We start from the raw sequence: 21,120 nt of genomic DNA on the forward strand, positions 1-21,120 counted from the left end.
CCTATGACACTGGCAATACAGCAGCATGGTGGTTTCTCACTCATAATAGCTGGGGGATTACTGCCAGCCTTGCCAATGCATTTGGGTTATTTTTTTCACTCAAATATTCAGCTGAAACCCCAGATCACATACGTAGAGGCGCAGTTCTGGAGAGAGAAAGTCAAAAACCAGCACTGGGGACAGGCAAGCATCCTATCGAAAGGAGGGTTGCAATTTGCTCGTTCCCCTACAAATAAATGCCAGTTACAAAATCAATCGGGAGAACTAAAATTGGAAACCACCTGATCGACTCAGCACAGCGAACTGGGCCCAGCCGCAGGGATTTTTCCTCACAGCGCCCGTTTCCAGAGGAGGTGTCAGGAACCGAGCAGCTCCTCAGTTAAGATCTGTCACCGTGTACGTCCCCGTACCGTCCCTTTGGCATGAAACCACAACTTTTGTACCCACAAAGGCCACTGACGCCCTAAAGCCTCTCCTTCCCCAGCAGCCCGGGGCGATGTCCGCGCTGGGAAGCGGGAGGTACCTCAGTCTCCTCAGCGTCCGGCCTGTCGCGCCTCTCTCCTTCCCGCCGCCATCCCGGGACCTCCCTGCCGAGCCTCGGGTTCGCGTTTCCCCTCAGGGCGGGCGAAGGCAGCGGGACGACGTCCTGACAAGGGCGGGAGCCGCGCCTGGCGGAGCCCCCCGGGGGCAGGGCCGGCGTGTGGGGAAGGGGGAAGAGGCGGCTCCCCGCTCCCTCAGGGCAGCAGTCCCGGGCCCGCACCCCGCGAGAGGGCGCTGGCGGCGGTCACGGCGCTTCCCGGGAAGGCTGAAGTTTGAAAAAAGTGCCGGTTGCTGGCGGTGCCGTACGGAGCAATGGCGGCGGGGACCCCGCAGGTGAGCGCCGCGCTGAGGGCTCGGGGGGCGGTGGCGGCATGGCGGGCGGGGCGAGCATCGCCTGAGGTGAGGGGGCTCCCCGGGGGTGGAGGAGACCCTCGCCATCCTCCCGCCGGGAAAGCCCCGCTGCTGGCTCTGCTGGAAGCCCCCGGGGAAGGGGCGGCCGTGTGGGGAGCGGGGCTCCCGCTGCCTCCTCCGCCTGTCGTGGTGGCCGCGCCCCGGGCGGGTGGGAGCGGCTGCGCGAAGCGGGCGGGATCCCCTAAAAAATGTCCCTTCCTCGCTTCAGGGAAATGGGGTTCGGGCCAAGTTTGTGCCCGCTGAGGAAATCCCCTCTGGGTACGGAGGAGGGGTGGGAGGCCAGGCGGCGGCTGGGGCTGGCACACGGGATCCGGGGGAGGGCGGGCAGCCTGTGCTGGGGAAAACAAGCATTCCTGGAATAAACTCCCTGGAGCGGGAGGGATGCCCTGCCCGCTTCCCTTGAATCACAGAATCACAGAATGTTAGGGATTGGAAGGGACCTCAAAAGATCATCTAGTCCAATCCCCCTGCCAGAGCAGGAAAACTTAGGTGAGGTTACACAGGAAGGCGTCCAGGCGGGTTTTGAATGTCTCCAGAGAAGGAGAATCCACAACCCCCCTGGGCAGCCTGTTCCAGTGTTCCGTCACCCTCACTGAGAAGAAGTTTCTTCTCACATTTAAGTGGAACCTCTTGTGTTCCAGCTTGGACCCATTACCCCTTGTCTTACTGTTGGTTGTCACCGAGAAGAGCCTAGCTCCATCCTCGTGACACCCACCCTTTATATATTTATAAACATTAATGAGGTCACCCCTCAGTCTCCTCTTCTCCAAGCTAAAGAGACCCAGCTCCCTCAGCCTTTCCTCATAAGGGAGATGCTCCACTCCCTTAATCATCTTTGTGGCCCTGCGCTGGACTCTCTCCAGCAGTTCCCTGTCCTTCTTGAACTGAGGGGCCCAGAACTGGACACAATATTCCAGATGAGGTCTCACCAGGGCAGAGTAGAGGGGAAGGAGAACCTCTCTGGACCTACTAACCACCCCCCTTCTAATACACCCCAGGATGCCATTGGCCTTCTTGGCCACAAGGGCACAGTGCTGGCTCATGGTCATCCTGCTGTCCACCAGGACCCCCAGGTCCCTTTCCCCTACACTGCTCTCTAATAGGTCATTCCCCAACCTGTACTGGAACCTGGGGTTGTTCCTGCCCAGATGCAAGACTCTACATTTCCCCTTGTTATATTTCATTAAATTTTTCCCCGCCCAACTCTCTAGCCTGTCCAGGTCTCGCTGGATGGCAGCACAGCCCTCTGGCGTGTCAGCCACTCCTCCCAGCTTGGTGTCATCAGCAAACTTGCTGATAGTACACTCAATTCCCTCATCCAAGTCATTGATGAATATATTGAACAGTATTGGTCCCAGAACTGACCCTTGAGGCACTCCACTAGATACAGGCCTCCAACCAGACTCCGCCCCATTGATCACAACTCTCTGGCTTCTCTCCTTCAGCCAGTTTGCAATTTCCCTTGAGGCGGTTCGAGCCTAATCTGGGCAAGAAGGGATGGAGAGAGCGGCACAAGGAGCTCAGGGCTCTCTCTCCCCACAGCGGTGCCTCCTGGCTGGGGTCCACCCTTCCCAGCCCTTCCTGGAGAGGGCACCGGCTCCTGACGGGGCTGCAATTGCCCTTTTCCAAAACCTTGCAGTGTTGTGGGGGTTTTTTTCCCTCTTAAAGAAGGGAATGTGGCTACTGTGAGTCCGTCCCACACAGGCCTCATTCCCAAGTTGCTGTGAAACATGCAATTTAAAATGTCCTGGTGAACACATATGGTCTGCCTCATCGCTGGCTCATTAAATCAGATCGCAAATCAATTTCTGTGTCAGTGGTGAAGCTCTGAGGGCCAGGTCTGCTCTGGGATTTGTGCAGGTGAAGCTTGTTGCCAGGCTGGGCATAACGGAGGCCTGGGATCTCCCTGGGCTGCAGCCCAAAGGACTCTGTGCAACTTTGATAGTGCTGGAATTTTTGCTGGTTAGGAAGCAGTCTAGACAATTCGGTACGACATGAGTCTTGCGGAAGCCCTGGGTCAGTTCTGGCAGTTCCACTACAGGTACCAAAAGCAAGCGAATTTAAGCCAGTTTGGGTATTTCTCTGCAGGATGTAAATGTGTTTTGAGATTGCATTGGAGACATATCCTGAAGGACTGACCTTCCCAGGGAACCAAGACCGGCTACAGCACAGGCTGTGGCAGTGTCCTGACACCCCGCTGAAATTCCTGAGTTGGAATACAAAATGGATCAATCCAAATTCAAATTCAGCTTTTCCATTCTCAATATAGGGCATTTTATCTTCTGGGTGCAAGCAATGGCAATGTTATGGGACTCTCTGATCCACAGAGGGGAAGAAGGATCCAGTTAAAACATACCATGCTTACGTTCTAAATATTTTTAGAAAATTAGCACGGTGCGTTAACTGGTATTCAGACTAGCTTTTGGCAGAGAGTGATGTGGAGGAAAACTGACCAGAGAGCTGCCCAGACTGTACCTGTTCTCTGCAGTCAGACCCTGTGTCGCCATCACTGTTGCACCACTACTCATTCCGTTGCTCTGATCAGATCCAGAGGGTCTTACACCCATTTGCATAGTTCGGATAGAAAAGAAATGTGTACACTTTTTCTAATTATTTAAATGAGAATTACAACCAGCAAACTCCTTTAAGTCACTTGCTACAGACTGGATAGCAAGCTTTCTGATTTTCCAGCTCCTGGCTGCTAAAGGTTGCCTGTGACTCAGGAACTCCATGATTCAAGTTCTTCCTCCCAAAACTTTGGATGTTTTTCAAAGCTCTGGCTTAGTTCCTGGCTTTCCTAGTTGGGCGAGAACTTCCTGGAATCAGGATGCTAATCTGAACCTTTTTGTTTTGTTACCAATCTGAACAATTCCTATTTTGGCTATTGTGTATCTGTTGCAGACCCAGCTTGGTTTAAGGCCAACTTTAAAACAGATTTTTTTTTCCTTCCTTCTTCTTCTTTAATGATTTTGCTATTAGACTGAAATTGTAGCAAAAACTGATTGAGGATGTTTGGTTGGGTCTTTGAGGTGCATAACAAAATATGCTAATATGATTAAATAATTGTTTCTGTGTGAATGCCGTTGGCTTTGGACACACAGCACACTCTTGAAGTGCAGTAATGTAAATGAGTAACACAAAACCAGTGTGGGTTATTGTTGGAAATGTGGTCAACCGATTATGAAAGCAAGTTGGGATTCCCAAGTTCTGTCTTTAGTCACTGACCTGCTGTGTGACATTAAGTCAGTGTAGTGGAGCTTGACTGTGCAACTGTTTCTTTTGCATTTAAGGAGGGAGTATGGCGAGTCGTTAATGTTAGGCCATTAATATATTAATTGTTCTGAGTGCCTTAAAGCTGTTCTTCCTGTTGAAGAGAAAAGCAATGGCCTCTTGCTTGGATCTGTTTGTTATGGCGTTAGGTCGCATCCTCGTGGATAAAAGTTTCACAGCTCCTGTCCGAGTTCAGACCTTGGTTGGTCAGGTGTATATCCTGAGTCTGTAAGCACAGCATCTCTGTCCAGAGCTGCTGATGAGATATGCATCACGAGAGCAAGTAGTATTGAAAATGATGTAAAACAAGCCCAGAACAAGCTTGAGTGCTGCTAATGCAACTCAAAGTAATCAATGTTTTAAAGCTGCCTTACTGCCTGTAAATCACAAGCAGAATACAGATTGGGACCAGTATGGTTCCCTTTTCAGATACAGCAGAAAGTTAAGCTTACTCTTTTGCGTGCTTATTTGTAGAAACAGCTGTAGGGTTTACATTTTTCTGCTTCTTGGATAACAGCTGAGGGTTAATATGTGCTCGTGATATTGCTAAACATCTCCAAAAAGTTAGTTGAGATGTGTATTTGAACAGTTGGCATAAAGACATATTCAGATAAAAATCTGTATCTACTATATCATACTAGTAAAAGTTAATGTTGGTCAGAACGAGGTCAAATATTGTCTGGGCTTTGATACTTGGAGAACAAAGGTGGGTGTAGACATTAAATAACAAGGAAATAAGATGAAGGTTTTTCTCCATTATGGTTTAAAATCAAATTAAGGCATGTTAAGATCAAAGTTGTGTTCTGTCCTCTGCAATTTCACCGTAGGTCTGGTGGGCTTGAAAATTTGGTGAAAAGGTTGGCTTCAGAATGTATGTGAACACATGTCTAAATGAAATGAAGGAGTGGGGTCTTATGAGGCTATTGCTTTATCATAAAAATGGTTGAACTGTGTGATCTCTGAAATCCTCTTGCCCCACGATGCTCGATTGCAGGGCAGCTGCCTCTTGCGGCTGGGCAATGGAGTGAACTTAATGGATCCAAGCTTCCAGCAAAAACTGGAGGGTGAGAAGGAACTACTGCGCCGTGCTATACAGAAAGAACTGAAGATTAAAGAGGGAGCAGAAAACTTGCGCAAAGCAACAACAGACAGAAAGAATCTTGTTCATATAGAGCATGTGCTGAAATCTTCCAACCGAAAACTGGAACAGCTGCATTGGGAACTTCAGGAGCTTAATGCAAGGATTGTAATAACAGACAAAGAGGAGAGGAAGACAGGTAGGTCTTGGGTCATGATTGACAGGAAAATTTAGTATAGTGCTTCAATATTTATAGATATTGATATATTTTTCCATTGAGGGCTCACAAGTCATGAGAGTTTCTTCTGTTGGTATTTAGCTGATGAAATGATCTGTGCAGTAAAAAGTGGAGAATGGGGCAATAAAGGCGGCAACATGAGAGATCAGTGTAGGGAGAAGACCAGCTAGAGAGTGCTGGGCTTGGACAGTATTCAGGAGCAGGCTGTAGGTGGAATTGAAGACACTGAATTGAGTTTCTGAGCAGTCAAACATCCAAGTATCTTGTAGGATGAATAAGTATACAGTTGGAAGAGGGTATGTTCGGACAGGTTCATTGATAAACCTAGAAATATTTCCAGATAGGAGCTTGAGCTTCATTTGAAACAGTGTTTTGCAGTCACTTTTGTAGATGAGACCTTTTTGTACCTTATTTTCTAGCCTAATCTTCTTTTATACAGTCACCCATCCATAACGCAGTGAAATGACACAAGAAAAGATGACTAATGGTATCGACTGTGGTGTTTCTACAGATGGATCTGTATCTCCAGATCCTTGTCTCTGGGAAAGAAACCCGGACCCCATGGCACGGAAGGTTGAAGCTCTGAAAAAGCAGCTGCATGTTGAAATGAAAGTGAAACAAGGAGCTGAGAACATGATCCAAATGTATTCAACATCCAAGGTAAGCAGGAGTAAATAACCATTTGGGAATGTGAATTCCCGGATCAAAATTTCTATTTGAAGTCCATACACAAACTCTTTCTGGTAATTGGTGTGTGAAAGAAATTAATTCGTGAAGCTTGCTTGACTGGATCCTAGCTCTGCATTCATTTCAGTGCTCAGCAAAGTGACAGCATGTCACAAAACCGCACAGGACAACCAATACTCCAGTTATGCATTAGACTTGCATGTTGCAGATTTCAGGAGTTTAGCAGGAATCAACAAGGAATTGGATGGTGCATATTTCATTTGTCAAGAACTGAAGGCTATCTGTAATTACTGGATGTTAGGAAAAGGCTTTTCTGAAAGTGTAGTTTATTCCACGTTGGCCTGTGATTTGGTTGCCTGTGCCTTTTTCTGAAGCATCCGGTGTTGATTGCTGTTCGAGGGGAGTTATTAGACTGGACAGACAGGCATAGTCTGGCAGTTTTGATCATTTTAGCAGCTCTTACATGGCGAATGCTGATTGTGCTCTTGAATGTTGCTTAGTGGTATTAATGATAGAGTTGGGAATCATGTTGTTTTGTTTTAGTCATGTAAATCCTTCTGTAGTCCCAGTGGAAAGTGGTAGGTTCCTATAGAGTAGCTTGTGTTATCATTCTCAAGCAGATGAATGGCCCTTTGGAGAGACCTACCTCTCCCTACTAGCTACAGACTCTACATTACAGCATGTGGTATCTCTTTATGTGAGAGAAATTTTCAAAGGTGAACTGGTTTCATATTCATCCCACTTTTTGAGTTTGGCGTAATTGCGTTGAAAAGTCAAAGGATAATTAAAAAAAAAATCCAAGCTTATTATGAAGCCTAATTCAGTCAGACCAGCAGTCTGGGGGGTTGTGATATTTTGATTTGCTGAAAACCTCTGGTCACAAAAAACTGTTGAGCACAGTTAACCAGTGAACCACAACTCTCAGTGACCGAAATGGTTGGTATTAACTGGCCATGTCCTTGACCCGTCTTTTCACTCTACAAATGGAGATAGTGGTCTCAAAGTTCTTGATCCTCAGTGGTGTCTCCTTTACATAACTGCTTATTTATGCCATTTCAGGATCATTTATGACCCTTCTTGTAGGTACCACTTCATCCTCTTATGTGAACACATCATCATAATACATTTTTAATAAGCATGGTTCTCTCTCTCATATGCTTTCCTTTTGGCAGGAGCGGAAGCTGCTGGCTACAGCTCAGCAGATGCTTCGGGACAGCAAGACAAAGATTGAAATAATCCGCATGCACATTGTGAAAGTATCGCAGTCAGCAGGAGGGATGGAAGATACAGTGGATCCAGCAGGTAAGATGGTTTAGGTAACTGATACAGCTTAGAACAGATGTGTCCAAAACCCCAAGATCCAGAACTTTCAGTCAGTTTTCATCCTCATCATATTTTTATCATCAAAATGACTAGTGAGGATGGGGACCACCATCAGTGCTTTGGAGCTGCGTATTGAGGAGCTGAGACATCACCTGCGCATCGAAGCTGCTGTAGCTGAGGGGGCAAAAAATGTGCTGAAGATCCTAGGAGGGAGTCGGGTACAGGATCGCAAGTTTTTGGCTGAGGTAAGTGCTTACTCAGACCTTCTTGAGAGGGTGGTTTCATGCCTCAGCATTAGTCATTTAGCATTAATAAGTTGAGTTAACCAAGAGTTATTAATTTGGGAAGTTCCTGTCTCTCTGTGAGGACACGCTGATTGGGATCCCTTTCCCTTCTAGGGATAACATTCCTTGCTTTGGGGAAATTTCTCAGTAACATCAGAAATTACACCAGTGGGTTGGTCAGGATCTATACGAAAATATTTCATCTTGTGCCTTTCTAGGAAAGATGTTATCCAGTCTTTTTTGAAGCTTACTCTAGTAGTTCATAAAGGATTAATAGGACCTGGACTGGGGCTGTACATAGAAAATTTCTGCTTACTTTCTGTTCTACTCTGTATTGCTAGGCGCAGGGTCGTTTGCAAGAGTCCTCTCAGAAGATTGACCTGCTGCGCTTGTCCTTGGAACATCAGCTTAGTGAGCTTTCTCCTGATCACCCAAAAAGATCACTTATCAAGCAGGAGCTAGTAAATACCTCCTCCCTGGGAGCTCAGCATGGCAACGTCCAACCCACTTCAGTCGTTAAACCTACAGCCCTCACAGGTACATAAATGCTGCATGGCATGTTGTTGTGAGAAGGACAGAGGGGAAAAATGAGTTCCATTTCTTCCCGTTGTTGTAATGCTTCTTGTTATATGGATGTTTGATTTTTCTAGGAATAGGACTTATTTCTTCTAGGCCCACCAGAGCTTTCTGATCATATGGATTTGCAGTCTATTAATCTGGAGTAGTTTCGAGCTGTTAACCAAGAAATAATGAATCTGAGAAATTCTTGGACCTCAGTGAGGACAGGCTGACTGGAATCACTTCCTCTTTTACAAAATAATATTCTTTCCTCTCCTCAGGAACACTGGAAGTGAGACTGATGGGGTGTCAGGATCTGCTGGAAAACGTTCCAGGCCGTTCCCGAATGACTAGTTCTTCTCCCATTGTTGGCAGCCCAAGCGATTTGAGGTCTCTCTCCCGAACGCGAGTTGGCCTGGGTATCCATGGCCGTGGTGTTGCAGGAAAGTACCTGCGGAACGAAGAGCCGTGTAGTGAGTATGGGGTTCCTTGTTGTGTTGCGAGTGTCATACAGGAGTGTGGGGGCTTCTCATCCAAGTACTACATTAGCCTGGTATGAGTGTAATTACAAGAAACCTGGTTTCTGCAAAACTAAGAGAGAGAACGAGTTGCATTATACCTGGTCCTCCTAGTACTCTCCTGGAAAATACATTTGATTGGGATATTCACCTTCAGTGTGAGAGATTTTCTTTGGTAAAAGATTATAATCTGTGTTTTCTCCTTCGTGCAGATGAGGTCCTTGCTGTGCTCAAAGTGGACAATAAAGTGGTTGGCCAAACAAACTGGGGACCAGTTAATAACCAGGCATGGGACCAGAGCTTTGTCATTGAGCTGGATCGGGTAAGTCTGCACCAGGTTCCCTGTGTTGTGTTTGTTTTTCCATTTCACCTTACCTGATTTGTTTGTTTAGCTGCCATTCTGCTTCATTCAACTCTCTATTGCTGCGGTCCCCGTGTGCCACTTATCTTAGTCTTCCCCTGAAGGCAGTGCATCTCTGGCAGAGATTCAGCCTAAACAGCATCTGTTGTCCTTTCCTTATCTGAGCAGTTTTATTTCATTTTACCAGCAAAGTGGCTTTCACAGGGATTTCTGAAATGGGGAGCCAAGACAGCCGTCTCCAAGAGGGTCTGTAGCTAAGAGAATCTGAAAACGTCAGAGAAAGCAGGGAACAGAAGGATTAAAGAAGTTCCTTATGCATACTGTTTAGTTTGCTGATTTTTTTTTTTTTTTTTTTTTTTTAACAATAGTGTGTGTGTATGCATGTGCCATTTCCAGACCATGGAGTAGTATGTAACTCTTCTGCTTTTTTTTTTTTTCCTCCCTCACTACTCGCCAATCCCACCAGTCTCGTGAGCTGGAAATTGCAATTTATTGGAGGGACTGGAGAGAACTGTGTGCGGTGAAGTTTTTACGTTTGGATGATTTCCTTGATAACGAACGTCATGGGATGTGCCTCTCCCTTGAACCCCAAGGACTGCTTTTTGCAGAGGTACACATGTCAGCTTTGCGTATTTTTCAGAGAACTCTCTCTGTTTAGGGTGCCTGCCCTGAAAGCAGTTATTCTACCCAGGATACAAGGAGTGGAAGGAGCAATAACCTAGAAGGGTAGAATGACACCTGAAACCATTTTGCATGAATATCGTATATAAGAACAAGGAACATGATGTAACAGATGTACACATGCCATAGCCCGGAGTGACTCTTTAGCTGTTCCACTGTAATTAATTGTGTGTGTGCTTTGAAATCCATTGGTTTTTATTTGCTTTCATTATGAGTCATTGACTCTTTAATTAAACACATGGCTTAATGGTCAGAATTGAGTCACAGAGATGTAGAATCAGAGATGAAAATTCCTTCTGGGTATGCTTATTTTATCATCTTTCTGAGGCTAATAACAGTTTGAAGTACCATCAATGAACAGATCATCCAGATAATCCCTTACAAGCCACAATACTTTCTGCTTTGTGTTGTGATTTCCAAAAGTGGGATTTTGACCTCATGTACTAAAATTTGCCTCCTCTCCCTGCCTTCTTGTTTGTTCCGGTTTTGTTTTTTGGGGGTTGGTTTTGGTTTGTTTTTACTTCTGTGCCATAGACTACTAGGGTTTTTTACCCTACAAATGGCTGTGTTCTTTGTGCATGGCTTTACAAATTAGATTAATTTCTTTTGGGATATGAATTGGTCTTAATTCTGGGGGTTTTCTGCATTTCAGGTAGCAGAAAGTGTCTAAAACCACAGTTGAAGTAACAGATGTTTAGAGGGTAAAGCTAGAATAACGCAGTCTGAAGTCTACGGGGGTGACTCCTTATTTACCAAACAGATATGAATGGAGAATTTGATGAGAGAGCAGGCATGTGTGAAAATTTGTGTTCACAGTGTAAATGAAAAATCCTGACAAATCCCCTTTGCTTCTCTGACAGGTGATGTTCTGTAATCCTGTCATTGAAAGAAAGCCAAAACTGCAGCGACAGAAACGCATTTTCCCCAAACAGAAAGGTAAGCTGCTAGAGAGCTGGCTGCTTACTGTCCAGGGTGTGGAGGGCAGGGTTTTGCACAATTCCTTTAAATTGGCGAGACATTAAAATGCTTGCTAATTACTGCGTGTAAGTAGGTGGACTTTATTAGAATGTGAAAGTTTCTTCAGTCACAAAAAGAGCAGGCAGAGTGGTGTGTAATGTGATATTGTTGCCGTGTTTCTATTCACAATTAACATTGTTAGGAGGATGTAATTGCTAGTTATTCAACAGATTTCTTAGCAAGATCCAGGATGCGAGCTGCACAAATTTAACCAGCAATGCTGTTACTGCTGAACAGATATTGAAAGGTTTTCTGGAAAACTCGTTATAGAAGACTGTAGTACAAACAGGCTTCTGATTGTCTGTCAGGTCTTTAGAGCTGGTATCTCAGATTAATAGATTAGGAACTGGAATAACTTGCATACTTTCTTTTTTCTCTGTGAATTCTTTCTTGTGAAGCTGAATAAGGTAAGACTTTACATACTGAGAACTCCTGGCAGTGGGGATAAATGAGATTTTATATTTATATTCTTCAGGAAGTAGTAAAAATTATTAAAACATCCCAAATGCTTTACTCTTTTTAAGACATTTTCAGAAACTTTCTGTTAACAGGCTGCATGATTAAAATGCAGTGTTGAAATAGGAGAAAACTTGACTTAAAATAAATTTCTAATGTTTTGTGCAATTTCTACTTGAGGATTGTTATGATATTATATAGAGCTGAACTTAGGTGAAATAATAGATTTGTTTCATCATCATTATTAAACTTTCTTCCCTGAAAAAAAAAAAGCCCATTCTCCCTAGGATGGGCTGCCTTTTTCAGTAACTCACGCATGTTTAGGTGAAAGCAATACGTGACAGTAACAGTACGTGAGATTGTAATTTGTGCCTTGTAATCTCACTGGTGTTTTGACTCTGGCTCCTCCAGGGAAGGAATTTCTCCGAGCTCCTCAAATGAACATAAATGTTGCTGCCTGGGGTCGCCTGATGATGAGTTTCCTCCCTCCCTGTAGCTCCATGAACCCTCTGAGTCCCCCGCTCCACGATCCCATTCACACAGACTTCTCTCCAGACTCCCCGCAAAGTCGCGTTGATTCAGTGTCCAAACTGAGCAGGTAGGTCATGTTCTGGGTGTTGCTGGGGGACACTCTGGAGAGGGTGTAGGGTAAATCTTAAAGCTCTCTTGCACCTTATTAAGGCAGAGGAAGATACTGAAGAGAAAAATGTATCTGTGGAACTTAATACAGTATTTTAAGAAAAGCCAATGCTGCCTGAAATGATGTGGGTTTAGTGGGTTGTTCAATAGCTCTGATTTATCGTTAGCAGTTAGACCAATTTCCAGAATTGCTTTTCTAACAAGCAGTGTGTTCCAGAGCGAGGGGAACTTCAGCAGCTTTTTTTTCCTCTGTAGTGAGATCTGTGGGCATAAAAGTGGTGATAAGTAAACACCGTGATACAAAATAAAACCCAAACCAAAACACAAAAGCAGATTTTGAAAAGTTATCTTATACAGACAAAAAGATGTACTGTTTCTGTGCTGTAAAGAAAAAAAAAATCCACTCATTAAATGTCTTCACCAGTACAGTAACTGAACTCTATGCAAGGTCACAATGTGATTGTTGTGGTCAGAGTACACTCTGCTTTCATGTAGCACTCAGAAGGCACATAGCTAAGCTTTTAAATATGCTGTAAAAGAAAATTCCCCCCAGATTTTTTTTTTAGTTGTTGGAATTAGTTTTTAGAGAATTAGTCATTTTCTAAAAGAGACTATTCCCACTGATTCTCAAGACCTAAAAAAGAAAAATAAATCAACTTCTGTGTTGCTATTAAAATTAAAACTTCCTTAAAGTTCTTGATCATAATGGCTTATTTCTACACACCTATGTTTTATAAATTTTATAGCATCAGAGAGCTCTTGTTGGAATGCGAGTCTATCACCAACTTCATAGCTTATATTCTTCTCATTCATTTAGAAAAGCGCATCTTGATGATACTTCACTGACTTGTGTGAATCAGAGAGTCCTGTTGTCCAGTGTATTGGACTGACCTAAACTTTGCTCATAGAGCAAAGGCGCTGCAGAGGTGTCTGTGTACAGTGTTCTGCCCTAAGGTGATCTCCTTCAATTTGTCTTACAAATGCAGTGGCTTTCCTGGGGCTAAGGTTACCTCTGCTGACGAAGCACCACCCAAGCCTCCACGTCTTTTTCTGATGGCCAGCTCCAAAGAATCAACACCATCTCCTGCAGATTCTCCGGTAATCATTTGGGCTAATAGGGAGACTTTTCTTTGGTGGTTGGTGTTCTTTCAGGGCCTGGTTCTTCTTAATTGTTTATTACTGAAGGAATTAACTGTACTTTCGGCAGGCGGCACCTCATTTGCTGCTCATCTCCAGGGATTCAGAACCCAGTGAGCTGTTTTGACATGGAGTCTTCACAAAAGTGTTGCACCTCTTTTTTTTTCTTCTTTTTTTATTATAAGTTGCTTTTCTTGGAGGAGCAAAATGTGAGGTAGGTCAACATTGGGAGTTCAGAGCAAGAGTACAGAGCAGATGACTGCATAGACAAAGCAGAGAAGGAGGGTCAGCAGGCTTTTAGGAGCAAATGAAGTTCTGTGTCATTAAATAAACTGGGCAAAACCAAGAAGAGCTCTACACTTTTGACAGGAGCAAGCAGGAAAATTGTTTTGAGTAGTGTAATAGTTGCCACATCTTACCCTTTCTCATTTGGCTTTGGTGACAGGAAACTGTATTCTCTGATAATTGTGACTCTTTGGGACATGAGGTGCCTTTTTATTAAAAGGAAATGTTTTATCCTAGACTTTTAAAAGCATTGGTTTTAAAGGGATTGACCCTATCAAAAAATATTATACATGGGAATAGTTTTGTGTGACCAAGGACAATCAGTTTTTATGCTGCTTCCCTCCAAGCAGAGGCAATGACCAACTGCAAGAACTTGTCTGCGGTTATGCTGGGTCGTGACAGAGGAGAAAATTTGGATGTGGGTGTTCGGGTCTGACTTGGTGATCCAGAGGTTGACGCACTGTAATTTTCTTTCTGTTCGTAGTGTCTGAAGAGGCTGCATGTTGAGAAGTCTTGCGGCTCTGCTCTAACAGAATTTCCAGTCCCGGCATCTCCAAGGTAACTGTGGGCAGCATGGGCTGTCTTGGGTCACAGATTAAAGAGGCACTGGGCTGAAATTTTTGAGCAAACACTCTAAAATTCTGCTCAAGGTCTGTTTTGGTTTCTCAGCAGCAGCGTCTTAGTGCTGAGTGTAGGTGAGAAGTCTGCTCTGAACTTTACTTGTCCAAACGTCTGCTGTGCATTATCTGTTTATTAACCCCAATACGTGGTGTAGTGATAGATTGTGCACTACAATGTAATAGATTACTTTAGTAGAAGATAAAGTCACAATTTGTATGTAACAAGAATGCACAGCAGTAAAAATACCAAAAAAGGGCAAGTAAAAAAATTACTGTTGTTGAACAAATACTGACCGAAAAAGCACAAACAGCAAAATTTTTCTAAGCTGATCTTGCAGTTCAGATCACAGAATTATGTTCATAATTTCATCTTCATTTTTGAGGGGTCCCATCTTCAAAACTATGTAGTCAGGTTACAGTCTGGTACCCACCTCCCTTCTCTCTGAGAAGGCTGAAGAAGGAGCTGAGTCCTTCACGACTAGATACTTAGTCCTTCATTTCACTTACTGGAGGAGTATGGAGTGTCTAGTGCTTTTTAAAGATGATCCTGGACTCAAGCATTTAGGCTGTGGGTTTGGTTTTTTGTTTGTCTGGGTTTTTTTAATTCTTTCCAAGCAATTCTGGAGCCTGAGTTTCCTTGGTAACACCTTGTGGCTGCCATAACATTTTATAGCATCTGTTCATTCAGCTACCTTTTTTCTAGCAACATCTTATGTCTGTTGTCTCACCGTGTTCATTTCCAATTCACATTTGAGAACTTCTGCTTATGCCCTTATCCTACTAGCACTTCATGTACATGTTCATGTCTGATTAACACAATTGCTGTTGAGCCTGCTAAAAGGAGTGTAGGCAAAATTCAATTTTACTACCCCAAGGATGGGGACGCAGGGGAAACTAATCCTGTTATCGTAATGGAGAAAGCAAGCCTTGGAGAGTCAGAATTGTTGCTCCCGTTACCAGTACAGATGGCAGAGTGCTGCCACTGGGACCAGTTTCCTTACGTTATGGTTTCCTGTTCCTTTGGTGACAGAACAGCAGCAGCAAGCCCAAGTTTTCAAGATTTCAGCTTAGGCGAGGAGCGGTTGACACAGCTGTTTGCTTTCCTTTTGCTATATAGAGCTTCTTCCCCTAACACAAATACACACTCCTTTGCTATCCATTCATGCATCTTTTGGGTGTTATCTCAGCAATTTTTCTTTTTTTGTCTGCAGGAAAAGGACAGTTCAGCTTGAGGATTTTCACTGCATCGCTATGTTGGGACGTGGCCACTTTGGGAAGGTAGTGTGGAAGTGTACACTTTGAAGGAGGGTGATGGGACTGTGGTTGTGAAGATGGGCCTCAAAGTCTGAATAGGAACGTTGCAGTACAGAAGAGATTTGTTGCAATGCAGATATACAAAACAAACCCAGCCCAACCACACAAGTGGGTGGTAACTGTTGTTAACAGTCAAAACTCCTGGAGATTTGTGGCTTCGAAGCCTGGAGAAAACCGTCCAGGGAGTGCTAAGTTATTTCATAAAGCACACCATTGCCATTCCTGTGTGATTATGAGCACTAGTGGAATAGCTCCATTCCCAAAAACTGTGTGTGTGGTTTCTTGCTGTGGGAGCTCTGAAGTGCTCATAAAGCTGTGATACTGCTCTTTGTGAAAATATAACTTACACTGACAACCTTCTGGACTGCTGCAGCACAAGGAGCAGAAAAAAGTGCTTCATTTCTAGAGTTACTTGAGCTTGGTTTTGAGAATGACTGTCTGGAGTGGATGGAAATAATGTGTGTCAATGGGAGACAATCCAATAAGGAAATAACAGATTTCTTGCAAGTACAGCTCTTCTGTTTTCTTTCAGGTGCTGCTGGCCCAATACAAGCCAACTGGGAAGCTGTATGCTATCAAAGCCTTGAAGAAAAAAGATATTATTAGTAGAGATGAACTTGATAGGTGAGCTTTGTTTCAAGATGGTGCTATTGCCAGAGTCTACATTAACACACCTGTAATCAAACATTAGCAGGTATGGTGTGTACTGGTCATGGTATTATTAAGGTTAAATGTGACCTTAAGGCTTGGCTAACTAAAACCAGGAAGAAGGAAACTTATAACAGCGCTGCTTTCTAGCTTCTGCTGGAATAACACCTGAAGAACACTCTAAACCTCAAGGTTTGGAAGTATGCAAGATAAATATTACATTAGCCCGCACTTTTTATTTCTCTAACTGAAGACGTAAAGATTTCTTTTTTCATTCTCTCTTTCTCAAATAGGTTTTTCTGCCAAGTTTTAACACTGACGTTTTCATTCTTTGAATCCTGGCAGCTTGAACTGTGAGAAGCGAATATTCGAAGTGGTCAATTCTTCTGATCACCCATTCCTTGTGAACATGTTTGCGTGTTTCCAGACACCTCATCATGCTTGTTTTGTGATGGAATACACTCCAGGTGGTGATCTTATGATGCGCATCCATGAAGATGTCTTTCCGGAGCATGTGGCACGGTGAGTTAGAATTAGTCTAGTTTCCAGGCACTATAATTTTTTGGACTTGATTCTCATATGTATTTCCTGATAACTGTTTCTTCCTTTTAGGTTTTATACAGCCTGCGTAGTCTTGGGGCTCCAGTTCTTGCATGAGAAGAAAATTGTTTATAGGTAATGCAGCAAAGAATCAAGTATAAGACAGTTCAGCAACTTGAAAGTTTATTTTTCCTGTAGCTATGTGTCTGGAGCTCACTATCTTGCCGGGATTTCTAATCTTTCTTTCTGTCTTTATTTTCCCCCGTTGCCTTTTGCTATCAGCATGTTCATCGTGCTTACAGTAGAGAAAGTCATCTAGAAGCTATTCATCTGACATGTTGCAGGTGATTCATCCTCTGTGACATGTCAATACATTCTGGGGGGCACCTGTAAGTCACTGCTTTCTTTTTTACTGTGATAGTCAAGTAATTTGTCATGCTGTTGTGGGATGCTCTTTTCCAGATGAATAAGCCCCATCCAGCTCCAAGCTGCTTTGTGAGCCTTTCATTAAGGGGAAAATATCAATAAATTAAGGGGAATCTTCCAACTAATACATTATTTAAACAAAACGTAGACTTTACTGAATTTAGATTTTTATTCTCTTTATTAATATCTGGCTTCTGCCTCTTGCAAAAACAAAAAAAAAGAGATGTTGGATGGCAATCCTCAGACTTCATCAACCATTTTCTTTCCTCTCCTTTGCCCACAGGGACCTGAAATTGGATAATCTACTTTTAGATGCTGAAGGATTTGTGAAGATCGCAGATTTTGGATTGTGTAAGGAAGGTGAGTGACTTTGTTGAAGCTGAAATTGAACCACCAGAACCAGTTTAGGATCTGGGCTTTGGTAATGTGTTCACAAAACAGGTACTAAGGTGGTTGTGTGTAACTTGTATTCATCCCCAGCTTAGAAATAAAGTGAAACCCACCAAAACCAAAACAACCCAAAACCTAACGAACAAACAACAAAAAACCTCACCTGTCTGGCCATGATGAACTTGGAAAGAGGACTTTGTCCCTTGATCTTCAGGAAACATATGAAGCAGTTTACAATCTGCTTGTTCGTTCAAAGGAGCCAGAATATAGGGTACCACAAAATGCATGCTTGAGTAAATGAGCAATGGAATCTGCAGGAAGTTTCCTTGGTTTTCCTGGTTAAGCATTGTCTATATGTTTCTTATTTGGAGCTGTTAGGGGCTTCAGGTTTCATACTTCCTTGTTAGCATTTACAAGCATTGATGAGAACTCTAGCCCAATGAACAACATTAGATTATCAAGCGATAAACGACGGCTTTCAGAAGGTGAGGCTGCATGTGATCCATTTACTAATGTGTGCTGCATTTTACAAAAGTGCTCTTTTCCTACAGGAATAGGTTTTGGAGACCGCACAAACACCTTCTGTGGCACCCCTGAATTTCTGGCTCCAGAAGTCCTGACGGACGTCTCGTACACGCGGGCAGTGGACTGGTGGGGACTGGGTGTGCTCATTTATGAGATGCTCATTGGTGAGGTGAGACCACCTTTCTCTAAGAGGATCTCACTGAACAGTCTTGGGGAGAGTGGTACCCAGCCACCTGAGATAAAATTTTGCTGAATGTAGCCAACTACGTATTAGTACTTAAATTACATTTTTCTCATTTATAGTGCATGCCAAACACTAATTAATCCATACAACTCCCTGCTGTTCTCATCCCTATTTAATAGCGAGGAATGGGTGCTGTGTGGATTAAATAATACAATGTCACGATTGCAGTCACCATTCCCTGGAGATGACGAGGAAGAAGTCTTCGACAGTATTGTCAACGATGAAGTCCGGTATCCACGATTCCTTTCATCTGAGGCACTTTCTATAATCTGTAAGGTAATGGGCTGGACAGGTCTTTGAGAGCCTGAGGAATTTCCTTTTGTTGTGTAAGTGGATCCAGAGGGACTCTAGTAGGATGGGATCTGGAGCTGCCTACACAGATGAAGGAAACAATTAAAATTTACGCATATTTTTTCCTTTCCGTCTCTTTACATAAATGCTGTTCTTCTGTCTGAGGATGACTAAGCCGCTTCTTACTGAGATCTGTTGCTGCTAAGTCTGAAACGGAGAGGTGTTGATTCAAGGGCAGGAATGTCAAAGTCATTCAGTGGAGGTGGCTTGTTTCAGTTTTTGGATGTGACCTGGTAGTCACTGTTGCGCAATTAAGATAAGACTCTTCGTGCAGTTTATAGCAGATGTCTTACTGGTGTTGGGAAGCTGTTTACAAGGAACTAGGTCTGAGTTATTACTAGCAGATTATGAACTTGCTGCAAAGTGAGAATGAGAACACACTGAGTCGGTCCATCCCCTTCCTTTTGTTTTTCTCTCTGGAACATTATTTCTCTCTATCCGTGCTCCATTTAAAAAAAATTTTGAACTGATATTTCCTGCAGCTTCTTCGGAAATGTCCAGAGCGTAGACTGGGAGCAGGGGAAAAAGATGCAGAAGAGATTAAAATCCAGGCCTTTTTTAAGGTAAGAACTCACAGTATCCCTCCCCCTCATCTCTCATGCTTTTGCAGAGAGTGATTTGCTTTCTGTTAGTATCAAGGCACATTTCCGTTAGTTATCAGTGAGATCTCAGTGGTAGCTTCTGTTGTACCTCATTCCTATATTCAGGAATATGTGATTTGGTTCATGTTTGAAATCACATCTCCCAGGTGTGTTTTCTGGGATCTATAAGCTTCCAGAGCCGGTTTGTTATTCCTCTGTGTACAAATATACCTCCCTTTCGAGCCATCGACATATACCCCTTTTAAATCAAACTGCAGCAGTCAAAGACACTGTCTGGTGGTGACAGTGATTTCCAGTCGGTCTATTTGGTGGCACCTGCATTTGCAGGATACACATGAATCGTAAGAGAAATTGAGGTTAAAGACACATTTGCTTTGGGGAAGGGTAAACGTCTGTTCCAGGCGAAGGTGTTACCAGCCCTCCTTGTCACTGCCCATCTCCCAGAGGTTCTTTGCCTTATAACCCCTGTCTGGAGTAAGAAAAGAACCTGGATGTCAGCAGAAATTGCTGGGAAGTTCACAGATCCACCTGGCCACAGCTGCACTTTGGTTTTGTCCCTCCTAAATACAGTTTGAGCTGTAACTGTGTTTCTTGGTGTTCTGAAGAAGGTTCTTAGGCCATATAGAATCTCTGTACTTTGGGCCTTTTTTCAATTTTCTCTCTCTCTCTTACTTTTTTTTTTAATTGGTAGAAATAAGACATGTTGCAAGTGATGTGCTGCAATCCACCCTCTTACTTTCACGTTTCATAAATAACCTGAATGTCAAACTGACCTGTTCGCTTCCTTCTCTTCCAGGAGATCAATTGGGATGCCTTGTTTGCCAGGGCTCTGAAGCCCCCTTTTGTGCCCACCTTAAGAGACCCCACCGACATTAGCAACTTTGATGAAGAGTTTACTTCGCAAAAGCCCATCCTTACTCCTCCAGAGGAGGTTGCTTTCTTAACCCGTAAGGAGCAGACCATATTCAAGGACTTTGACTTTGTCTCCAGACACCTTTTAGATGTTTGATTCCCCTGCTATAAGAAACGTGAACAGATTGTTACCACCTTGAGAGAGCGCAGAGAGGACTTGGCACGGGTGACGGAAAAGTCAACAGAATTTGTAGAACTGGTGGTGCCGATGACCCCGGGAAGGGAGTTCCCTGCATGCTGAGTTAACCTACTGTGGGCTTTTTTCAACCTCTTTTGTTGGAGGGATACTGGATGTCAATTATCTTAAAGGAGTAATTAATGTTTAACTGGATGTATCTTCTGCCATTTAATACAGATGGAAATTTGGAATTTAAGCTGGATTTAATTTAATGAAATCAAACCATTGCTGCAACCCAGGTTACTCTTTGCAAAAAGCCTAAGTAAATAGCTTTTTAAAGTTGCGGAGTAACAGAGGGAATGGCCACTTCTTACGTATTTTCTATAAAATATATGCAGCGTTCCCTCTTTGTAACGATTTTATGCCCATTCTCAGTCATAATCATGTATGCCAGAGAAGGAATGGATTTTAACACAACCAAGATAATGATGTTTGGGTTTGATAATGATCCAAGTGATATATCTTAAGGAAAAGGAGTGTCTTTTGATTTCTTGGAGGATGCTAAATCTTAACTATTGTTTTCAATTATATGAAAAAGCCACAGCTTTGCACATGCTATTGGTTTTTAAAAATAAAGATACCTTTTCTTATAATGAAATTTCAGCTTTTCATCTCCTTGTGTTAGCTGAATGTTTCAGATCAGGGCTACTCATATTCTGCTCAACAGACAGGATTTTATTTTTGTCTGTAAATGTCAACAGTAATATTTCCTTCCCTCCCTTCTCACTTGTCTGTGCACATATTACATGGTGTCATCAGCTGTCACATACAGACAATTGCAGTCAAGTTGTCTCTCCACAGATTTTATCAATGTGTATATGCTGTGTCTTTTTGGGGATAGCTAAATAACAACAGTGTTAATAGTGGAAAATCAGTTAAGTTAAAGG

At 43.4% G+C, this 21,120-nt stretch overlaps 1 protein-coding gene across 1 annotated transcript; it reads left to right on the top strand.

The window, feature by feature from the left end:
• The first annotated feature begins 755 nt into the window (after positions 1 to 755).
• Positions 756 to 20,780, top strand: PKN3 (protein kinase N3). Its single transcript, XM_065648298.1, has 22 exons — positions 756 to 873; positions 5,216 to 5,498; positions 6,049 to 6,197; positions 7,397 to 7,526; positions 7,641 to 7,792; positions 8,173 to 8,368; positions 8,671 to 8,862; positions 9,120 to 9,229; positions 9,735 to 9,878; positions 10,810 to 10,885; positions 11,834 to 12,020; positions 13,048 to 13,159; positions 13,968 to 14,041; positions 15,315 to 15,381; positions 15,950 to 16,041; positions 16,411 to 16,587; positions 16,678 to 16,740; positions 17,315 to 17,391; positions 17,973 to 18,115; positions 18,359 to 18,466; positions 19,024 to 19,104; positions 19,940 to 20,780. Exons 1-22 carry the CDS (start codon positions 853 to 855, stop codon positions 20,150 to 20,152), a joined length of 2,847 nt encoding a protein of 948 aa, XP_065504370.1. The 5' UTR covers positions 756 to 852; the 3' UTR covers positions 20,153 to 20,780.
• Positions 20,781 to 21,120: the final 340 nt, after the last annotated feature.

The sequence above is a fragment of the Caloenas nicobarica genome, chromosome 19 (assembly GCF_036013445.1).
Source record: "Caloenas nicobarica isolate bCalNic1 chromosome 19, bCalNic1.hap1, whole genome shotgun sequence".
NCBI classification, from domain to species: Eukaryota; Metazoa; Chordata; class Aves; order Columbiformes; family Columbidae; genus Caloenas; species Caloenas nicobarica.